The 14,712-nt window shown below is 38.6% G+C and overlaps 1 protein-coding gene across 1 annotated transcript in view; it reads left to right on the forward strand.

The window, feature by feature from the left end:
* Positions 1-14,712, forward strand: part of COL3A1 (collagen type III alpha 1 chain) — a 74,405-nt gene that overhangs the window by 16,484 nt on the left and 43,209 nt on the right. Inside the window, exons 2-5 of the mRNA XM_075933792.1 lie at positions 3,696-3,898; positions 6,028-6,078; positions 6,696-6,800; positions 9,624-9,698. Of these exons, the coding sequence (XP_075789907.1) occupies positions 3,696-3,898; positions 6,028-6,078; positions 6,696-6,800; positions 9,624-9,698 (434 nt within the window). The remainder of the gene's footprint in view (positions 1-3,695; positions 3,899-6,027; positions 6,079-6,695; positions 6,801-9,623; positions 9,699-14,712) is intronic.

Genomic DNA, 14,712 nt, shown 5'->3' on the forward strand with positions numbered 1-14,712 from the left:
TTCTGCATGGATGCTCAGGCCCCAGAGCACCCACAGAGCAGGTGCCTATGCCAAATTGCCTAAAGCATAGATCAGATAACCCATGTTTAGAACATGCTGTGTTTTTTGCATTGAAGATGGATGGAATCACACCTGCTCAGTTTTTCCAGATTTACTCACCCTCTACTAACTTATCTACTTGAAAACAAGTAGAAAACCCCACTAGTAATGCAGTTACTGTAGATTTCACTTATCCAAAGAGGAGGAAGTCCATGCTTTTGAAGACTAAATGTAGATTTTTCCCCTCTTTCATATATATATATATATATGTGTGTGTGTGTAACCCAGAGGCACTGACAAGAGATAGTGAGTCTGCTCTAAAGTCTTAGCTAAGTGCTAGTCAGCTTTTAGCTCATGTGATAGAGGCTCATGGCTTTAGCCCTGAAGATTTCCAGTTCAATCCCCCCTGCCGACAACCCAGGTCTGCAGGTTAACATGTGGTTAGCTAATGATCATGGTGTCTGAACACACATAAAGCCAAAAATAACAATATGGCAGGCCAGTTCTGAGGCTGTTGAATTCAATAGCAGAATTCCCCATTCCCCTCAGTGAAATCAGGATTACATCCCATGTCACAGCTCTCCTTTCACAATGGGATGTCCATGTTATACTTTCCCAGTGCGGTTGTCCGAACACATCCATATATCATCCACATTGAGTCTTTCAGAGACACATGAAATATTTCCTGTCAACACTGTCTGTTCTGCCTGAACCCTACTGCTAAACTGGTTAGCCAATAGGAATTTTGGACTCCAACTCAGAACCAATGCATGAGACAGGAAAACATGTTGTTTGGTTTCAGTTCTGGGAGAAATCCTACCTACTGCAAAGTATAGAAATTGTTAAGATCCAAACATATAGGAAATATTGTACAAAAACTCTAAAGGTACATACATTTTCAAGCAGAAAACCATTTATATTTTGTAAAGTGTCTTGCAGATGTTCAATGACTTATTATTTATTTACACAATTGCTGGCAAGCCATCACAGTCATTCTCAAAGAACACAAGATGTTTAAAGCTGTTACAACTAGTGCTTTGAAAACTGAGATCATGTTTGATACTGGCTATTCATTCCCAATACTTAATAAAATCTTAGTCTTATATGGACAAGTAGGAGCCAGCAAGAATATCTGGTTAAGGCAAATACTTATTTTAGCCACAAGCTTAGAACTAAATGAGTCAGCCTTTTTTATATCCCTATTATTTGTGTGCATCACTTGTAAATGTTTTAATACAGTTCAGCTTTCCAAAGTATCTGGAGCTGTCTTTTAGTCTTTATGTATATGGGTGATGCATTATGTCATAACATGCTGACACACAGATCTACATCTGAGTATCGAGGGGGTGTCTTGAACAGGCTAAATCAACCCAGATGTAATTTTCCCCTGGAAAACCTATTTAATGCTTTCATTCTGCCAAAAGCCTCAAAGATTTGTTCTGCAGGTCTTTCAGCTTATTTCTTAACTGGTTTAATGAAATTCAGAATGTTAGACTCAAGTATTAAAGTCCTTCTAGCCAGATGTCAGTGTATTTTCTTCTTCTTTCTGTTAAATTATGCCATCTACTGTAAAATAAAAGAATGGCAGTGCTACAAGACTGTTTAGTGAAATCAGGTGTATTTATTGCCATGTAGCAATGTCGGTCATTTTATAAGACAATTGGAATTTCTTTCATTTTCATGGATGCAATTTAATTTTATGTTGGAACAAATGAAAGCCGTGTTTTAATAATTATGAAAAATAGTGTTTTGAGACAAGGCCCTATTTTGTAACAGCTGTTGAGAATAATTGACTTGAAAAATGGACTTGTCCCACAAGCAGTGGTAGGACATGCTTGCTACATTTCATGAGGCATACGGAGAGGTCGACAAAGGCTTCCCTTGTCAACCACAGCAAATCTAGACTGCGTCGGATCAGCTGAACGTCGGCACAGTGTGGCGGCCATTTTTATTTTAATGAAGTGGGCATTATTTAAATCCCCGCTTCTTTGACTGTGCCAAATAAACTATTTTACATGGCTCCGTTGACAGAGCCATGTAGTCTAGACATAGCCAAAGAGACTAGGGGTGTGTCTACACTACATGCCTCCTTCGACGGAGGCATGTAGATTAGCCAGATCGGAAGAGGGAAATGAAGCCGCGATTAAAATAATCGCGGCTTCATTTAAATTTAAATGGCTGCCCTGATCTGCCGATCAGCTGTTTGTCGGCAGATCGGGGGAGTCTGGACGCGATGCGCCGACAAAGAAGCCTTTCTTCATCGGCACAGGTAAGCCTCGTGAAACCAGGTTTACCTGTGCCGATGAAGAAAGGCTTCTTTGTCGGCGCATCGCGTCCAGACTCCCCCGATCTGCCGACAAACAGCTGATCGGCAGATCGGGGCAGCCATTTAAATTTAAATGAAGCCGCGATTATTTTAATCGCGGCTTCATTTCCCTCTTCCGATCTGGCTAATCTACATGCCTCCGTCGAAGGAGGCATGTAGTCTAGACACACCCTAGGAGCTCCTACTCAACCACAAGGCAGTGCTCTTCTACTGGGCACAGGAGCACCACTAATGCTCTGACTGAAAAATTTGCCAGGCACATAAGGCAGGATTCAGGTGATAGCTCCCCATTCAACAAGCCCAGAAGATTTTGGTTCCCACCTATACACCCCATCCTGTGAAGTTAGCAGCACAGCCTGTAAGTGACATTGTGTACCTGAAAAACAGTGTACTCACTCCTTTGGGTATTAGAGCCGACAAGATGGAAGCAAGAGGAGAGGAACTTCATGGCTGACAGAAATGAGAGATCAGGACAGAAGTAAGGAAGAACAAGGGAGTGAACTCTAGCAAAGTTATATGTACACACACATCTTATTTTATAGATGAAAATTTAAAATGGTAATGTGGGGTTAGTTTGGATTTATGAAAATTGGAGGGATAAGTTAGTATGGAAAAATGTTATTGAAAATAGGGATTCCAAGATGGATAGTTAATTTATTTTTGTATCTGTGAAATATTTAGGAGCAAATTGCTTGTTGTGTTGAAATTACACCTTATTTGAAATTATTCAGTGAATACTTTTCCATATGCAAATTTTCCTGGAACTAAATAAATTTTCACTTATTTGCTGCAGTAGACATGGATATTCATTTTAAAAACTATCCTGAACCAAGTGAGTTAAACCAGTCTGTGTAATTTTTATCATGCATGAAGACTTGTTTTTTTTTTCTTTTTACTGTAAATCTTTGTGTATGCATCTGTACATGCAGGCCTTACAGTGACTAGCTTAACACATTGGATACATTCTCCTATCAATGGTACTGTGGACTTCTATAGCAGTTTACACAGTTCTGCCTGTGGGACCTGATCCAATGTCTACTGAAATCAATAGACTCTGAATGATTTCAGGTGTCTTTGGATTGGCTCCAGAGAGCTTCCTCTGATACCAGTGGGACTATCACCTAGATATCCAGTTCAGACATTACAGTTCCCAAGCAGAATTTTATGGTGGCCGAAGATGAGAATTTTGTCCCTTGTCATCAATGAGACATGTTTGAAATAAAGCCTTCAGTTTTCAGTTTCATTTTTAACATCTCATTTTAATTTTTTTTTACTGAGCATTGGGCTGATGAGTGCTACATATCTTCAATTTTTTTCATTGCTTTTCCAGTTTTAGGATGTACACATCTTGGGCAAATGTACGCTGACAGGGATGTTTGGAAACCAGAGCCATGCCAAATCTGTGTATGTGACTCAGGGGCTGTGCTCTGTGATGACATCATCTGTGATGGTGAGGATTTAGAGTGTCCCAACCCAGAGATTCCGTTTGGAGAATGTTGCCCTATTTGTCCACAGACAGCACCTACTGTCAAAGTAAGTGTGAACGGTTTCTTTGTAAACACAAATTGTCCTTGATCCACATTTCCCCAAATCATTTGTCCATCCATACAATTGTTTGTTAACTACTCTTGATTCAATTTAAAAGCCTTTCATATCTGATAAGTGTTAAGGGGGAGGTAGCAAGCTACTTTGAATGAAATCAGAACTAAGCTGAACCTTTGTTAAAATTTAACCAACCTTTTAATGAAGTTCAAAAAAAAATCCTTTCTCCCTGTTACTTTTCATTTTCTTATATTTTTGTACTTCCTGATTTAGCAGAGAATTAGAACCAGAAATAATGATAAACTACCGTGGAAATATATGTTCTTTCCATATATTCATCTGATGAAAGCAAGACATCTCAGTTACCTCATAAGAAAGGCTTTTTTCATGAGAATATTTTGTTTAATTTTATAAATGTAGGAGATTCTGCTCAAAAAAGCAATGAGCAGTCAGTACTCATAAATCATAGCTCAAAATCACAGACTTTGGGCTGTAACTGTCCCAAAGCTCAGTGTTGCTGGGATCCAGAATTCAGCTTCAACACTTGCCAGATATAAAGTTCAGGTGCAGATTTCGATCCAGACTGAAATCTTCAGAGCATGTGGTGGTAATCAGATGCATAGCAGTGATTCAGGTCCATTTCTTTATCATTAGTGTTTACTCAAATCAAACAGGACTTCAGATTCTTTTGAGAGCACAGATGTTTTCCAAAAATTCATTTCTGACATAACGTGCAGTTTACATGCATGAAATCAAACACAGCCTACATTTTCAAGCTAACTAAGCCAAGCCTGTTTAAAGCACCATATAAATATTATATGCCTAATTTGCGTCACATGCCAATTTTATACCATTGTACAGCTTTCTCATTTTCTTTAGAGCTGCTGTCACTGATTTACTGGTGCAAATGAGAGGTGAATCAGGGCTTACCTATTCAATTTATCAATAATTCATACTTAGAAGATAATATTATAACCTACACAGTTTCTGTCTCAAAAAAAATTCTTGCTGAATGCAATCAAGTGTTTCCTGAGTAGGAATTAAAGCAACCTGCCCTTATGTTAGTAAAATGAATTATTGAGGGTTCATTATACATAACATTTGGATGATCATTATAGATTAGTGAGTTTAGATTAAATTAGGGAGATTAAAATATTTTAATATCTAGGGACATATTGTGTCTTTGGTCACAACTCATGTAACTCAATGAAAATAAGTGGGTTTGCTCAAGGGTGAGGAAAGAAAATGTCTAATGCAAAAATGTCATTGAACTTTATCATGAGATTTCAAACTGCCTCTAAACTTGGGCCCTCTTAAAAAGTCTAAAGAATGCCTGGCTCCAGCAATTGCACATCTTTCCATTTTCTTACCATGAGTTCTTTCTAGGCTCCAATAGTGGAAACTTGCAGTTTTGCGGTAACGCTCCTAAGTTTGTACCCTATTTGATTAGCTCCATTGCTTCAGACCATCAGGGATCTATATTGGCAGATCCCATTAGCCCTCTTTCTGTGCTATGCATAAGTCTAGCCAGAAGAATGGGAACCAGACTACTGTGGGTCAAGTTGAGGCATAATGAAATTTCTCTCGTAATGTCTAAGATTTATCTCAACATCCATAATACAATTAGCAGTAGTACTACCAGAGAGACCTAGTCTACAATCTTTAATCACCATTGGAGGATATTGAGGGTCATTGATAATTATGTGTTGAAAATCAAATAAGTAACTTTTTAAAGAGAAATGAGACTCAAAAGATTTGCCTCAGTCATTAATATTTTTAATTTAATGGATTGGAAAAGAAATAAGAATTGTATTCCCTCTGCATCTCACAGTGAAAGCACACAGGATGAAATCCTGGCCCTGCTGCAGTCAATATATTATTGACTTCAATAGGTCAGTATTTCACCCAAAGCTCTTGTGTCAAGAATGACCACTGGGAATGCTTCATGGCAGTGCAACTCAGTGTTTTTATTTGGTAGTTGATTTGTAAATGCTCAATTTAGCACAATACTGCCATAATTCCACTGTTGTTTAAACATTTCTTCCTTCTTGTCAAATATGCTGAACTTTATTGCTACTTTTGGTTTGATTCCTTAGTGATTTTTTGTTTCGTTATTCTAGCCCACTTCTAATTCCAATGGACTTACCAGCCAAGGTCCCAAAGGCGATCCTGTAAGTACTATCAGATTCTTAAAAAAAAAATTAAAATTACAAAAGGGCCTAGTCCTGCCAAGTGCTGAATGTCACAGGCAAGCTGGCGAGGAACCTCAACTCACTTTGATGTCTTCATAATGCAGGATTGGGCTTAATGTTTATTGGACTCTGTTGTTCAAAATCTGCTGATAATGTAAAATCAGGATAATCCCATTAGATTCAGTGGATTTCTGTATATACATTTGCAATCTTTTTGAAAAAGTTTCTGCACCGTAGGAAGAATTCATCTGTACCTTAATAACTGTGTTACTTTTTATACTGAGCTGTCGATCTAATTTTGAATATTAGAAGCATGCACACACCAAAGTGACATACAGTCAGGTTTGACAGACAACGATTTTTATCCTTGTATGTATTTTAGTACTTCATCTTCTCTTCCTACTAATTTGAATTGAATTTGTTTAAATGTCATAGAAAAAATCACTTTTACATTGTGAAGTATCTATTCATGTACCCATCCAGACTTTACACCTGTTAACTTCAGCAAGGGCATGATTTGGTCCATAGTGTGCCAGAGAGTAACACATTGAATGACAAATACCATTGTTAACTATTGTTTATTTTGAACTTCATAGGGGCCTCCTGGCAGAAATGGTTCACCTGGTCCCCCTGGACAACCAGGCAGTCCTGGCTCTCCTGGCCTGCCAGGGATCTGTCAGTCCTGTCCCTCTTCTGAAGGAGTAAGTCATAATTATTCCATCTAACTCTGAAAGTGTTGTGTATACTCATTGAGGGTGAAATTTTCACACACTGAACATGTCCTTACATGTCCACACAGGTAGGGAAATATACTTATTAAACTGTGCACCCTCCCTGTATCATGGGTCACTGAACAGCAGGAAGGATAGCTCTGGGTAGGCTGATACTTCTACTCAGACATAGATAGGCTGTACAGATGGTGGGGATGGGAGTGGAAAAATCTTGATGCTTCCTCCCACCCTCAAAACACCAGCCAACATAATGCAACTGGCACAGCCTGAAAAGCAATCTGCTACTCAGAAAGACTCACTCTAGAGGTGAAATTCTGGCCCCAGTGCAGCCAATAGCAAAACTTCTATTGTCTTTAGTAATTTCATCCCAGGATTTGATTATTTAACTTGGGATTGGGAAGGAGGGCGAACCAGGATCCATATAGCGGCACTCTGAACCTCAGTACTGTTCCACTTCAACTATTTGCTGACCCTCACTTGGAGAACATTATAAGATCTTTCCTTAAAATAACAATAGTTCCTAAATAATATAAATACGGATGAGGATTTGAACCCCTGACTGCCATTTGTGTCTTTCAAAATCACCACCCTCGTTCACTGCTTTTGTTCATGAAGTAGTATGGAAGTGTAACTAAAACAAGTGAGCTTAGAAGCCTGTCCCCTAAAATGTAGTCTTTAGTTACAATCAGCTCTACCAGATATGATTAGCCAGATATGATTAGCATGATAATTGAATAAAGCCTCCAAAGAGAGCTATTTCACAGAGTTTATTAATTTACCCACATTATTGTCGTGTTTTTCACCTACAGTACTATTTTCTGACATAGCAGAAATGGTTTGTTCATATTGTATCATAGAAGGATTTATCTAAAAGGTTTGCACAGCCAATTTTGTTGCAGAAGTTGAAGTAAAGTAAAAAAAAATATAGAAAGGTTATATTCAATCTTTTCATGAAATTTGGCATATCCAGATTTACAAAGATTGCTATATATTAGTTTTATTAGTAGTAAAATATTCAAAACTGTGTTATATAACAATAGTAGCCTTTGAATTGCCTGCCCAGCTTTTCGAAGGCAACTCCGTACACGTTACTCCTTTTCAGGCAAACCAAAGATCAGAGAAGGCACCTTAGCTTTAATTAGCTTTTAAAGGAACTGCTTTGATAAGTCAGAATTTCTGAGACATGCATCAATTTTATCAATTTTAGTAGACACTATGGCTACCGCTAAACTGTAGTGCTATTTCGGGATACCTCTGATATCCCAAAATAGCTATTTTGCATCTTTTGAGCACACCCATTATTTTGAAATATAACAGGCCGATGTCTCTGTAAACCTTATTCTGCAAGCAGTAAGGGATGTTTTGGAATAGCGATTTATTTCAAAATGAGTGTTGTGTAGACAGTACCAAATTTTGAAATAAGGTATGCAATTTGAAGCTACAAGTGCAGTGTAGACTCACTATGACATTACAGTCTATTAAAAAATGCTACCTTCAGTGCTGAAATGTCCACATATACGTTAACAATATAGGTAGGATTTGTCATCCAGTCATCTAGTAAATAGATCCATAAGAGTTGACTCTTGTGCTCACATTAAAAATATCAGTTGCACTGATCCAAATGCACGATCTGGGTCTGGGCTGTGCTGGATTGTCAATTACTGGATGCACCCACCTCTTGCAAACTTTTCCTTTTGATCACAAGTAAAAATATTTACTCTGCATTCATTCTGAGTTAATCAAGCCATTTTACTAAATATCTTCAGAAGTTGCATTAAGAGGTTTCTGGAAAGCTGAATGTAATGTTGAATCCAGGGTATTTACGTTAACCCAGAGCCTATGGGCCATGTTCTAGCCTTCTGCTTCTTCAGAATTTCCACTCATGTCAATGTTAGTGTGTCCCAAACATGTTAATATTATTTCCCTGGCTCAAAACTGATGAATATATTTGAGTGGTGTAGCATTATATGCTTAAAACGGAACCAGAGGGACGGAGAATAGCAATATACCAGTGTAACCGCCTGCAGGTGGGACTGAGCATGGCATCTTTAGAGCTTAGGGTAGGAGCTGCTACAGCTGGCACTATAGAGCCAGCTGGCTAGCAGCTTAGGCTGTAAAGCTCAGTAATTCTCATCTCTCACTGTAAGTGGTCTAAGTGCCACTACATGGTATTGTGGACTACTTGCCCTGACTGTGTGGGTTACACCAGTTGTCATATTTATGACCCATTTTATGAGAATTACCAATTCCTGGTTTTGAGGTGTGTGAAAACCTTTCATTTTACAATTGTGTGGTGTTCGAAGAGATGAAAGAAAGGACAAGGATATTTTCCAGTTCATATTACTCTGAAATGTGTGGATTAGTAACAGCTAAACACTAATATGCAGCAAGTTGAATGCATGGGACCTATTGGTTCCAGGAGAAAACCCAGGAAGAAACTCAAAAGGAGTGACCCATGTTCCTGGTAAGATGTTACCTGATAACTCATCTGAGGATAAGAGCAGAGAGGATAAAGAAGGGCAGTTAGTTTACTCACATCAGGCAGATCTATATTACAGTATAGGATCAGCTGTACAGCCAGTTATAGTTATTCTGACCAACAGGCTGGGTGCAAAAACTAATGCTATTTAAGCTTTCATTTGAGATAACTTTTGAAACATGTACAGAATTGTATGTTTTAGAACATTGCTAAACAGCTTCCCTAAATGAGCAGTTTCTCTTACAGCATGCCATATGAAGTGTATGTGTTGCCTGATGTCATTTATAATGGAGTTTCTCACTTTGATCTCCCAGATACCGAATTATTCTCCTCAGTATGAAGCCTATGATTCCAAGGCTGGTGGCATATCACAACCGTATCCAATTTCTGTAAGAAAGCAATCTTTTCTTTTTTCCTTTTTTAAGAGCACTTTTTTCCTTTTGTAGAGTGTATCTTGGATATTTATACCTTTCCCATTGAACAAATATGAGTGTTTATCAAATTACTGATAGCGTTTATACTGGAAATATCATTCTAGGTTGACTCCCTGCACCTGTTGTTTCATTCTATACTAACGAGGTCTTGTGGATCAGGGAGCCATCTCTTTGGGAATGTGTCATGGTACCTGTTCTAGATGGGATTACACCCCCCTGAAAGAACAGATATGCAGCTTGGGATTCCTCCTGGACCCTTTTTTAACATTTAAGAATCAAATTTCTTCTGTGGCCAGGAATGCTTTTGGGCAGCTTTGGCTGATTCGCTAGTTGAGACCCTTCCTGAATTAGCATGATTTGGCCACAGTGTTCCATGCTCTTGTTACATCCCAGTTGGATTATTGCAATGCACTTTCTGTGGGGCTGCCTCTGCAGAGCATTCAGAAACTTCAACTGGTCCAGAAGATGGCTGCTTGAGTTTTAACTAACACTCGATATATGGAGCACTTTATACCTGTGCTCCAGCAGCTGCACTGGCTTTCGGTATGTTTTGAGCACGATTTAAGGTTTTGGTTATGACCTAAAAGCCCTAAACAGATTGGATCTGGAGTAGCTGAAGGACCATCTTCTCCCATATGAACCTGCCTGGGGATTGAGGTCAGCTGGGGAGGCTCTGCTCCATTTTCCTCCTTTTGTGGAGATAAAATTAATATTCATGCAGAGCATGGCCTTGTCAGCTTTTGCTCCTAGGCTGTGGAATTCTCTCCCCCGGGATATTTGCCTGGTGCCAACATTGGCTTAAAGCCACCCTTTTACTTGTGCTTTTATTGGTGTTTGAGTATGCACGCGTGTGTATGTGTGTGCGCACACACGCATGTGTATGCACATGCGTGTCCTTCCTCTCTAGATGTCTTATCTGGTTTTATGTCCCCCTGGGGTCTCGTATTTTAATTTTTAATATATATTTATATTGTGTTTTAAAAATCTTGTAAGCCGCCTCGAATATTTTAAAGAGAGAGGCAGGGTAAAAAATATTTTAAATAAATAAATAACGTGTCTCTTCATCGCTGTCCTATTTCTGCATCTTCATTCTTTCTTCCTTCCAACTGATGCTCACACACACAATATCTCTTTCCTTACTTTCAGCTCTTTTCACCTTTGCTCCCTGCCTCTTTCAATCTCTATCTTTTATTCTTCTTCTACCAACTGCTTTTCTGTCTTCCACCCTGTCACAGGATTCAACCAACCACCTCAGCACCTCCTGCCAACCATGCTGGGAATTAACTCTATCAACACCCTCTGCTACCTGTGTCCTGCCATCATCATTTCTATGCCACTCCCTGTCCAGACCCACATTGTTCCCAGTTCATGGCATCCACTTTGGGGCATATCCCTCAGCCTGAGCTCCAGTGCCATTGGGACTCCCTCGTCCTGGGGGTCCAGCAACTCACTGTCTTCTCACTCATCTTAGAGGCCCACTGCAGTCCTCAGTCTGCCCTCTCACTCCGGAAGAAAACTACAATGTATCCTGGCCACCCTCACCTCTGGCGAATGTAGGGGGTGAAGTGGGGAGGGGAGAGGAGCCCAGCCCAGCCCACTGCCCTGGGCCCCAACCCAGGGATACTTTAGCAGCAGCATCTCACTGTCTCTCTACTCGCTACTCTCAACTCTAACAACACCTGCTTCCCTGGGTCACTTTCTCACAGCCACAGCACCTTTGGTTCCCTCCCCAAGCTCTCTACTCCCTGGACGTAGAGACTGCCTGATCTATCAAGGCCATTCCTAGTGTTAGATGTGCAGTCCTCTAAGAAGCCAGCCTTCCCCCTCAGATTCCTTACAACGGACTCCCCCTCCCTGAACAGCGGCTTCCTTTTTATCAGGGTCAGCTGTGCTCTAATTATCTGAGTGGCTGCCTATCATCAACCTTCCTAGAATGATTTTTATCCTTGTAGGGCCACTGTATGGCAAACGCCTTGTCACACACTCCTAAATAATTTTCTCTCTCCCTTCATTTCTTCCTCTCCCTTCTTCTTTCTGACAGAATTCAAGACCACTGATGCTCACAAAAAATCCTCTATCCCAGTTTGTCACAGTTCAAATATTTTTCTATGGCAAATCAATATAATCCTTTCATTGTCTTCCTGCCATCCCTGAAGTAGCCAAAGCATCCCATACATTCTTTGTTACACACAGCTCTTCAGACAGAGGATTCTAAATATGCTGACTAGGCCTGGCACAAATTTTCTAATTTTTTACATACTTTGGATGGAAGACACACATGCATGCGTTACTTCTCCCTTAAAGGTTATCTAAAAAAATCTGCTTAATTTTCTCTAGATGCCCTAGGTTTGTAAGGTCATTCATCACAGCTAACATGGAGTGTCCTTGCAATAGTGATATTCCATTGATAGGTACGAATGTCTCTTGACAAAGCCATGGAATACCGTACATTGTGAAGTATTATTTCATCATTATTTCTTAGTCCACATGAAAGGATTATGTGTCACATTCCATATGTACACAGCCCCAAACAAACATATTATTTCTCTGTGTTCCATCAGATTATCATGTTGAATGAATGGCAAACTTCTGTTTGTTAAACTGTAGTTCATTATTTTCTCAGTTTTGTTTTCTTTCATTTGTTTCTACCTCTCTCATTTGTTAATAAGTTCATTCATTCATTTTCAGTTCCTTATAGTTTTTACTCACAATTTGTCATATCATCTACATTTTGCTGCTTGGCTTCCTAACATGAGTAGTTACCCTAACCATAGAGATAACAGAGATACCCTTCAGATCAGCAAACGTGGTTGCTACACTATATTTTTGCATTTATATGAAAGACATTTAGATTTCTTATACATGGTTCATTGGATAAGTTCATTTTAACTTGTCTGAATAGCATAAAACAGGTTGTGTTTTTGCTATATTGTGTCCTGTCACAAATAATTTACATAGCATCATAAAATAAACCGATATGATTTAAAAAACAGAAACGCCTAGATGTGCTACTCTGATATATTATGAATCTCAACAGCATTTAATTTTTGTTTGATTAAATTCTTGCAATTAATTCAGATAAATACCTAATCCAAACATTTGGAAAAAGTAATGGACTTACCTTTAGGTCAAATACATTTTCTTTACAGGTGGCTAACCATGACTGGTATTTCATTATCTCCACATCTCTCCACTGTTGTTATTGTGTTCTTGCACTGCATGTTTGTTGATCTTTTAACTTTACATGTTAATTTCTCCTCCTTGGCTTTCATTTCCTTTACATAATAACCCTTCTCTTGCTGTTTCTCCCAAGCAACCATACTTTACAACTAAACAATTTCCATTTATTCACAGGTTGGAGACAATGCTAATAAACAAATGTCATTTCCTCACCGTGTATTTTGAAAAATAACACGTTTTGTTCAGTTTATAGCCACACATGGATACATCATCAGTCCAATTTCCTTTCATGTTAAATTAGTTCTACTAATCACACCTATGATGATACAAGAAAGTAGCCTGACATAGATCTAAGCTGCTATGCCAGTTGGTATACTTTCTGTCTGAGACACAGCTATTACTGTGATTTTCTTTATTAAATCTGGACAAATGCATGAAATAAATTAATGGGATTAATCTAGAGTAGTGAAACGAAATCGATGTAAACTATATTTCCTGTGTTGTAAATTATGTAATATTAACTGTTCTATGAAATATATTATCTATATTCGTAAGTCATGGAACATATTTCCTCTGCTATATAATATAGAATATATTTCCTATGTTGTGGAATATATTACTTCTGCTGTAACTCAGATACATCTACTGTATTGAGTCTACAATGAAATGATCAATGAAAGCTTACTTGAAGACATTTTGTATTTTAAACAACTGACTGCAGCTCTAACAAATCATAAGCAAAACTTGTAGTTTTTCCTTGAAGCAATTGTTATATTGCTTCATGTTTCCCTCCTTGTTCTTACTTAACTTATAAGTATTTAACATGTACTATTGACATGACAGTAAATCATACAATTTTCTGGGACACATTTTGCTGCCACCTGCACCAGTTTAAATCTGGAATATCTTCACTGAGTTCCCAAAAATGAGCAGAATGTCATCCACTATGTTCTTTGATTTGTCCAGATATCATAGAATTGCATGGTATAGTGTTCTACCACTTTAGAAAATCAATGCATTTTCTAATATTTGTGAGACCCTGCCAAGTACCAGAAATATAAAATGAAACAAATAGAAGTCCTAAGAGTTATACAGGGGAAAAACCTTTTCATAGCATGAAGATTATGTTGCCAATGCACATTGTGTCCATACCCTTCAGATCAGCAAACGTGGTTGCTACACTATATTTTGGCATTTATATGAAAGTCATTTAGATTTCTTATACATGTGCATGTGCATGTAGCACTAAGCATATATAGTGAAGAAAATAGCATCTAATACTTGCTGAATTTACTCTCAAATTAATTATAGAAATCCAACAATGGTGCAGATAAAGTAACCTCCAGGTCTATTGCCACCATTTGGCTCCACCATACTGGAGATCTGGATTTAGGTACAATCTTGGACATAACTCTTCAACACAGAATACATTTGTATTGAGGAGATGAGGTGCTTGGGTCCATTTAGAAGTTGATGGTCTTTTACCCTAGAAATATTCCTGGTAGCAGATTTATGAAATGTCCTTGGTATTTGCCTTAGTGCAAGTGTCTATTTTTCATATTAGCTGGACAAAAGGCAATAGAACAATATCCTTTGGGGTTTGAATGTTTAGAGGTAACAAATATTAACTGGGAGTAAAGGGATAGAATCAAAACAACCCCCCTCTGAATCAGTTCAGTCAGAGCTTGTATGACTGCAGTCTGCTACTGCAAAACCCTGCACCAATTTGACTCCAACCAATTTGACTCCAGTCTCTCCTGGAGAGATTGTAAATACAGTAGATTGAGCC

This window comes from Pelodiscus sinensis, chromosome 7, assembly GCF_049634645.1.
Source record: "Pelodiscus sinensis isolate JC-2024 chromosome 7, ASM4963464v1, whole genome shotgun sequence".
In the NCBI taxonomy this organism is placed as follows: domain Eukaryota; kingdom Metazoa; phylum Chordata; order Testudines; family Trionychidae; genus Pelodiscus; species Pelodiscus sinensis.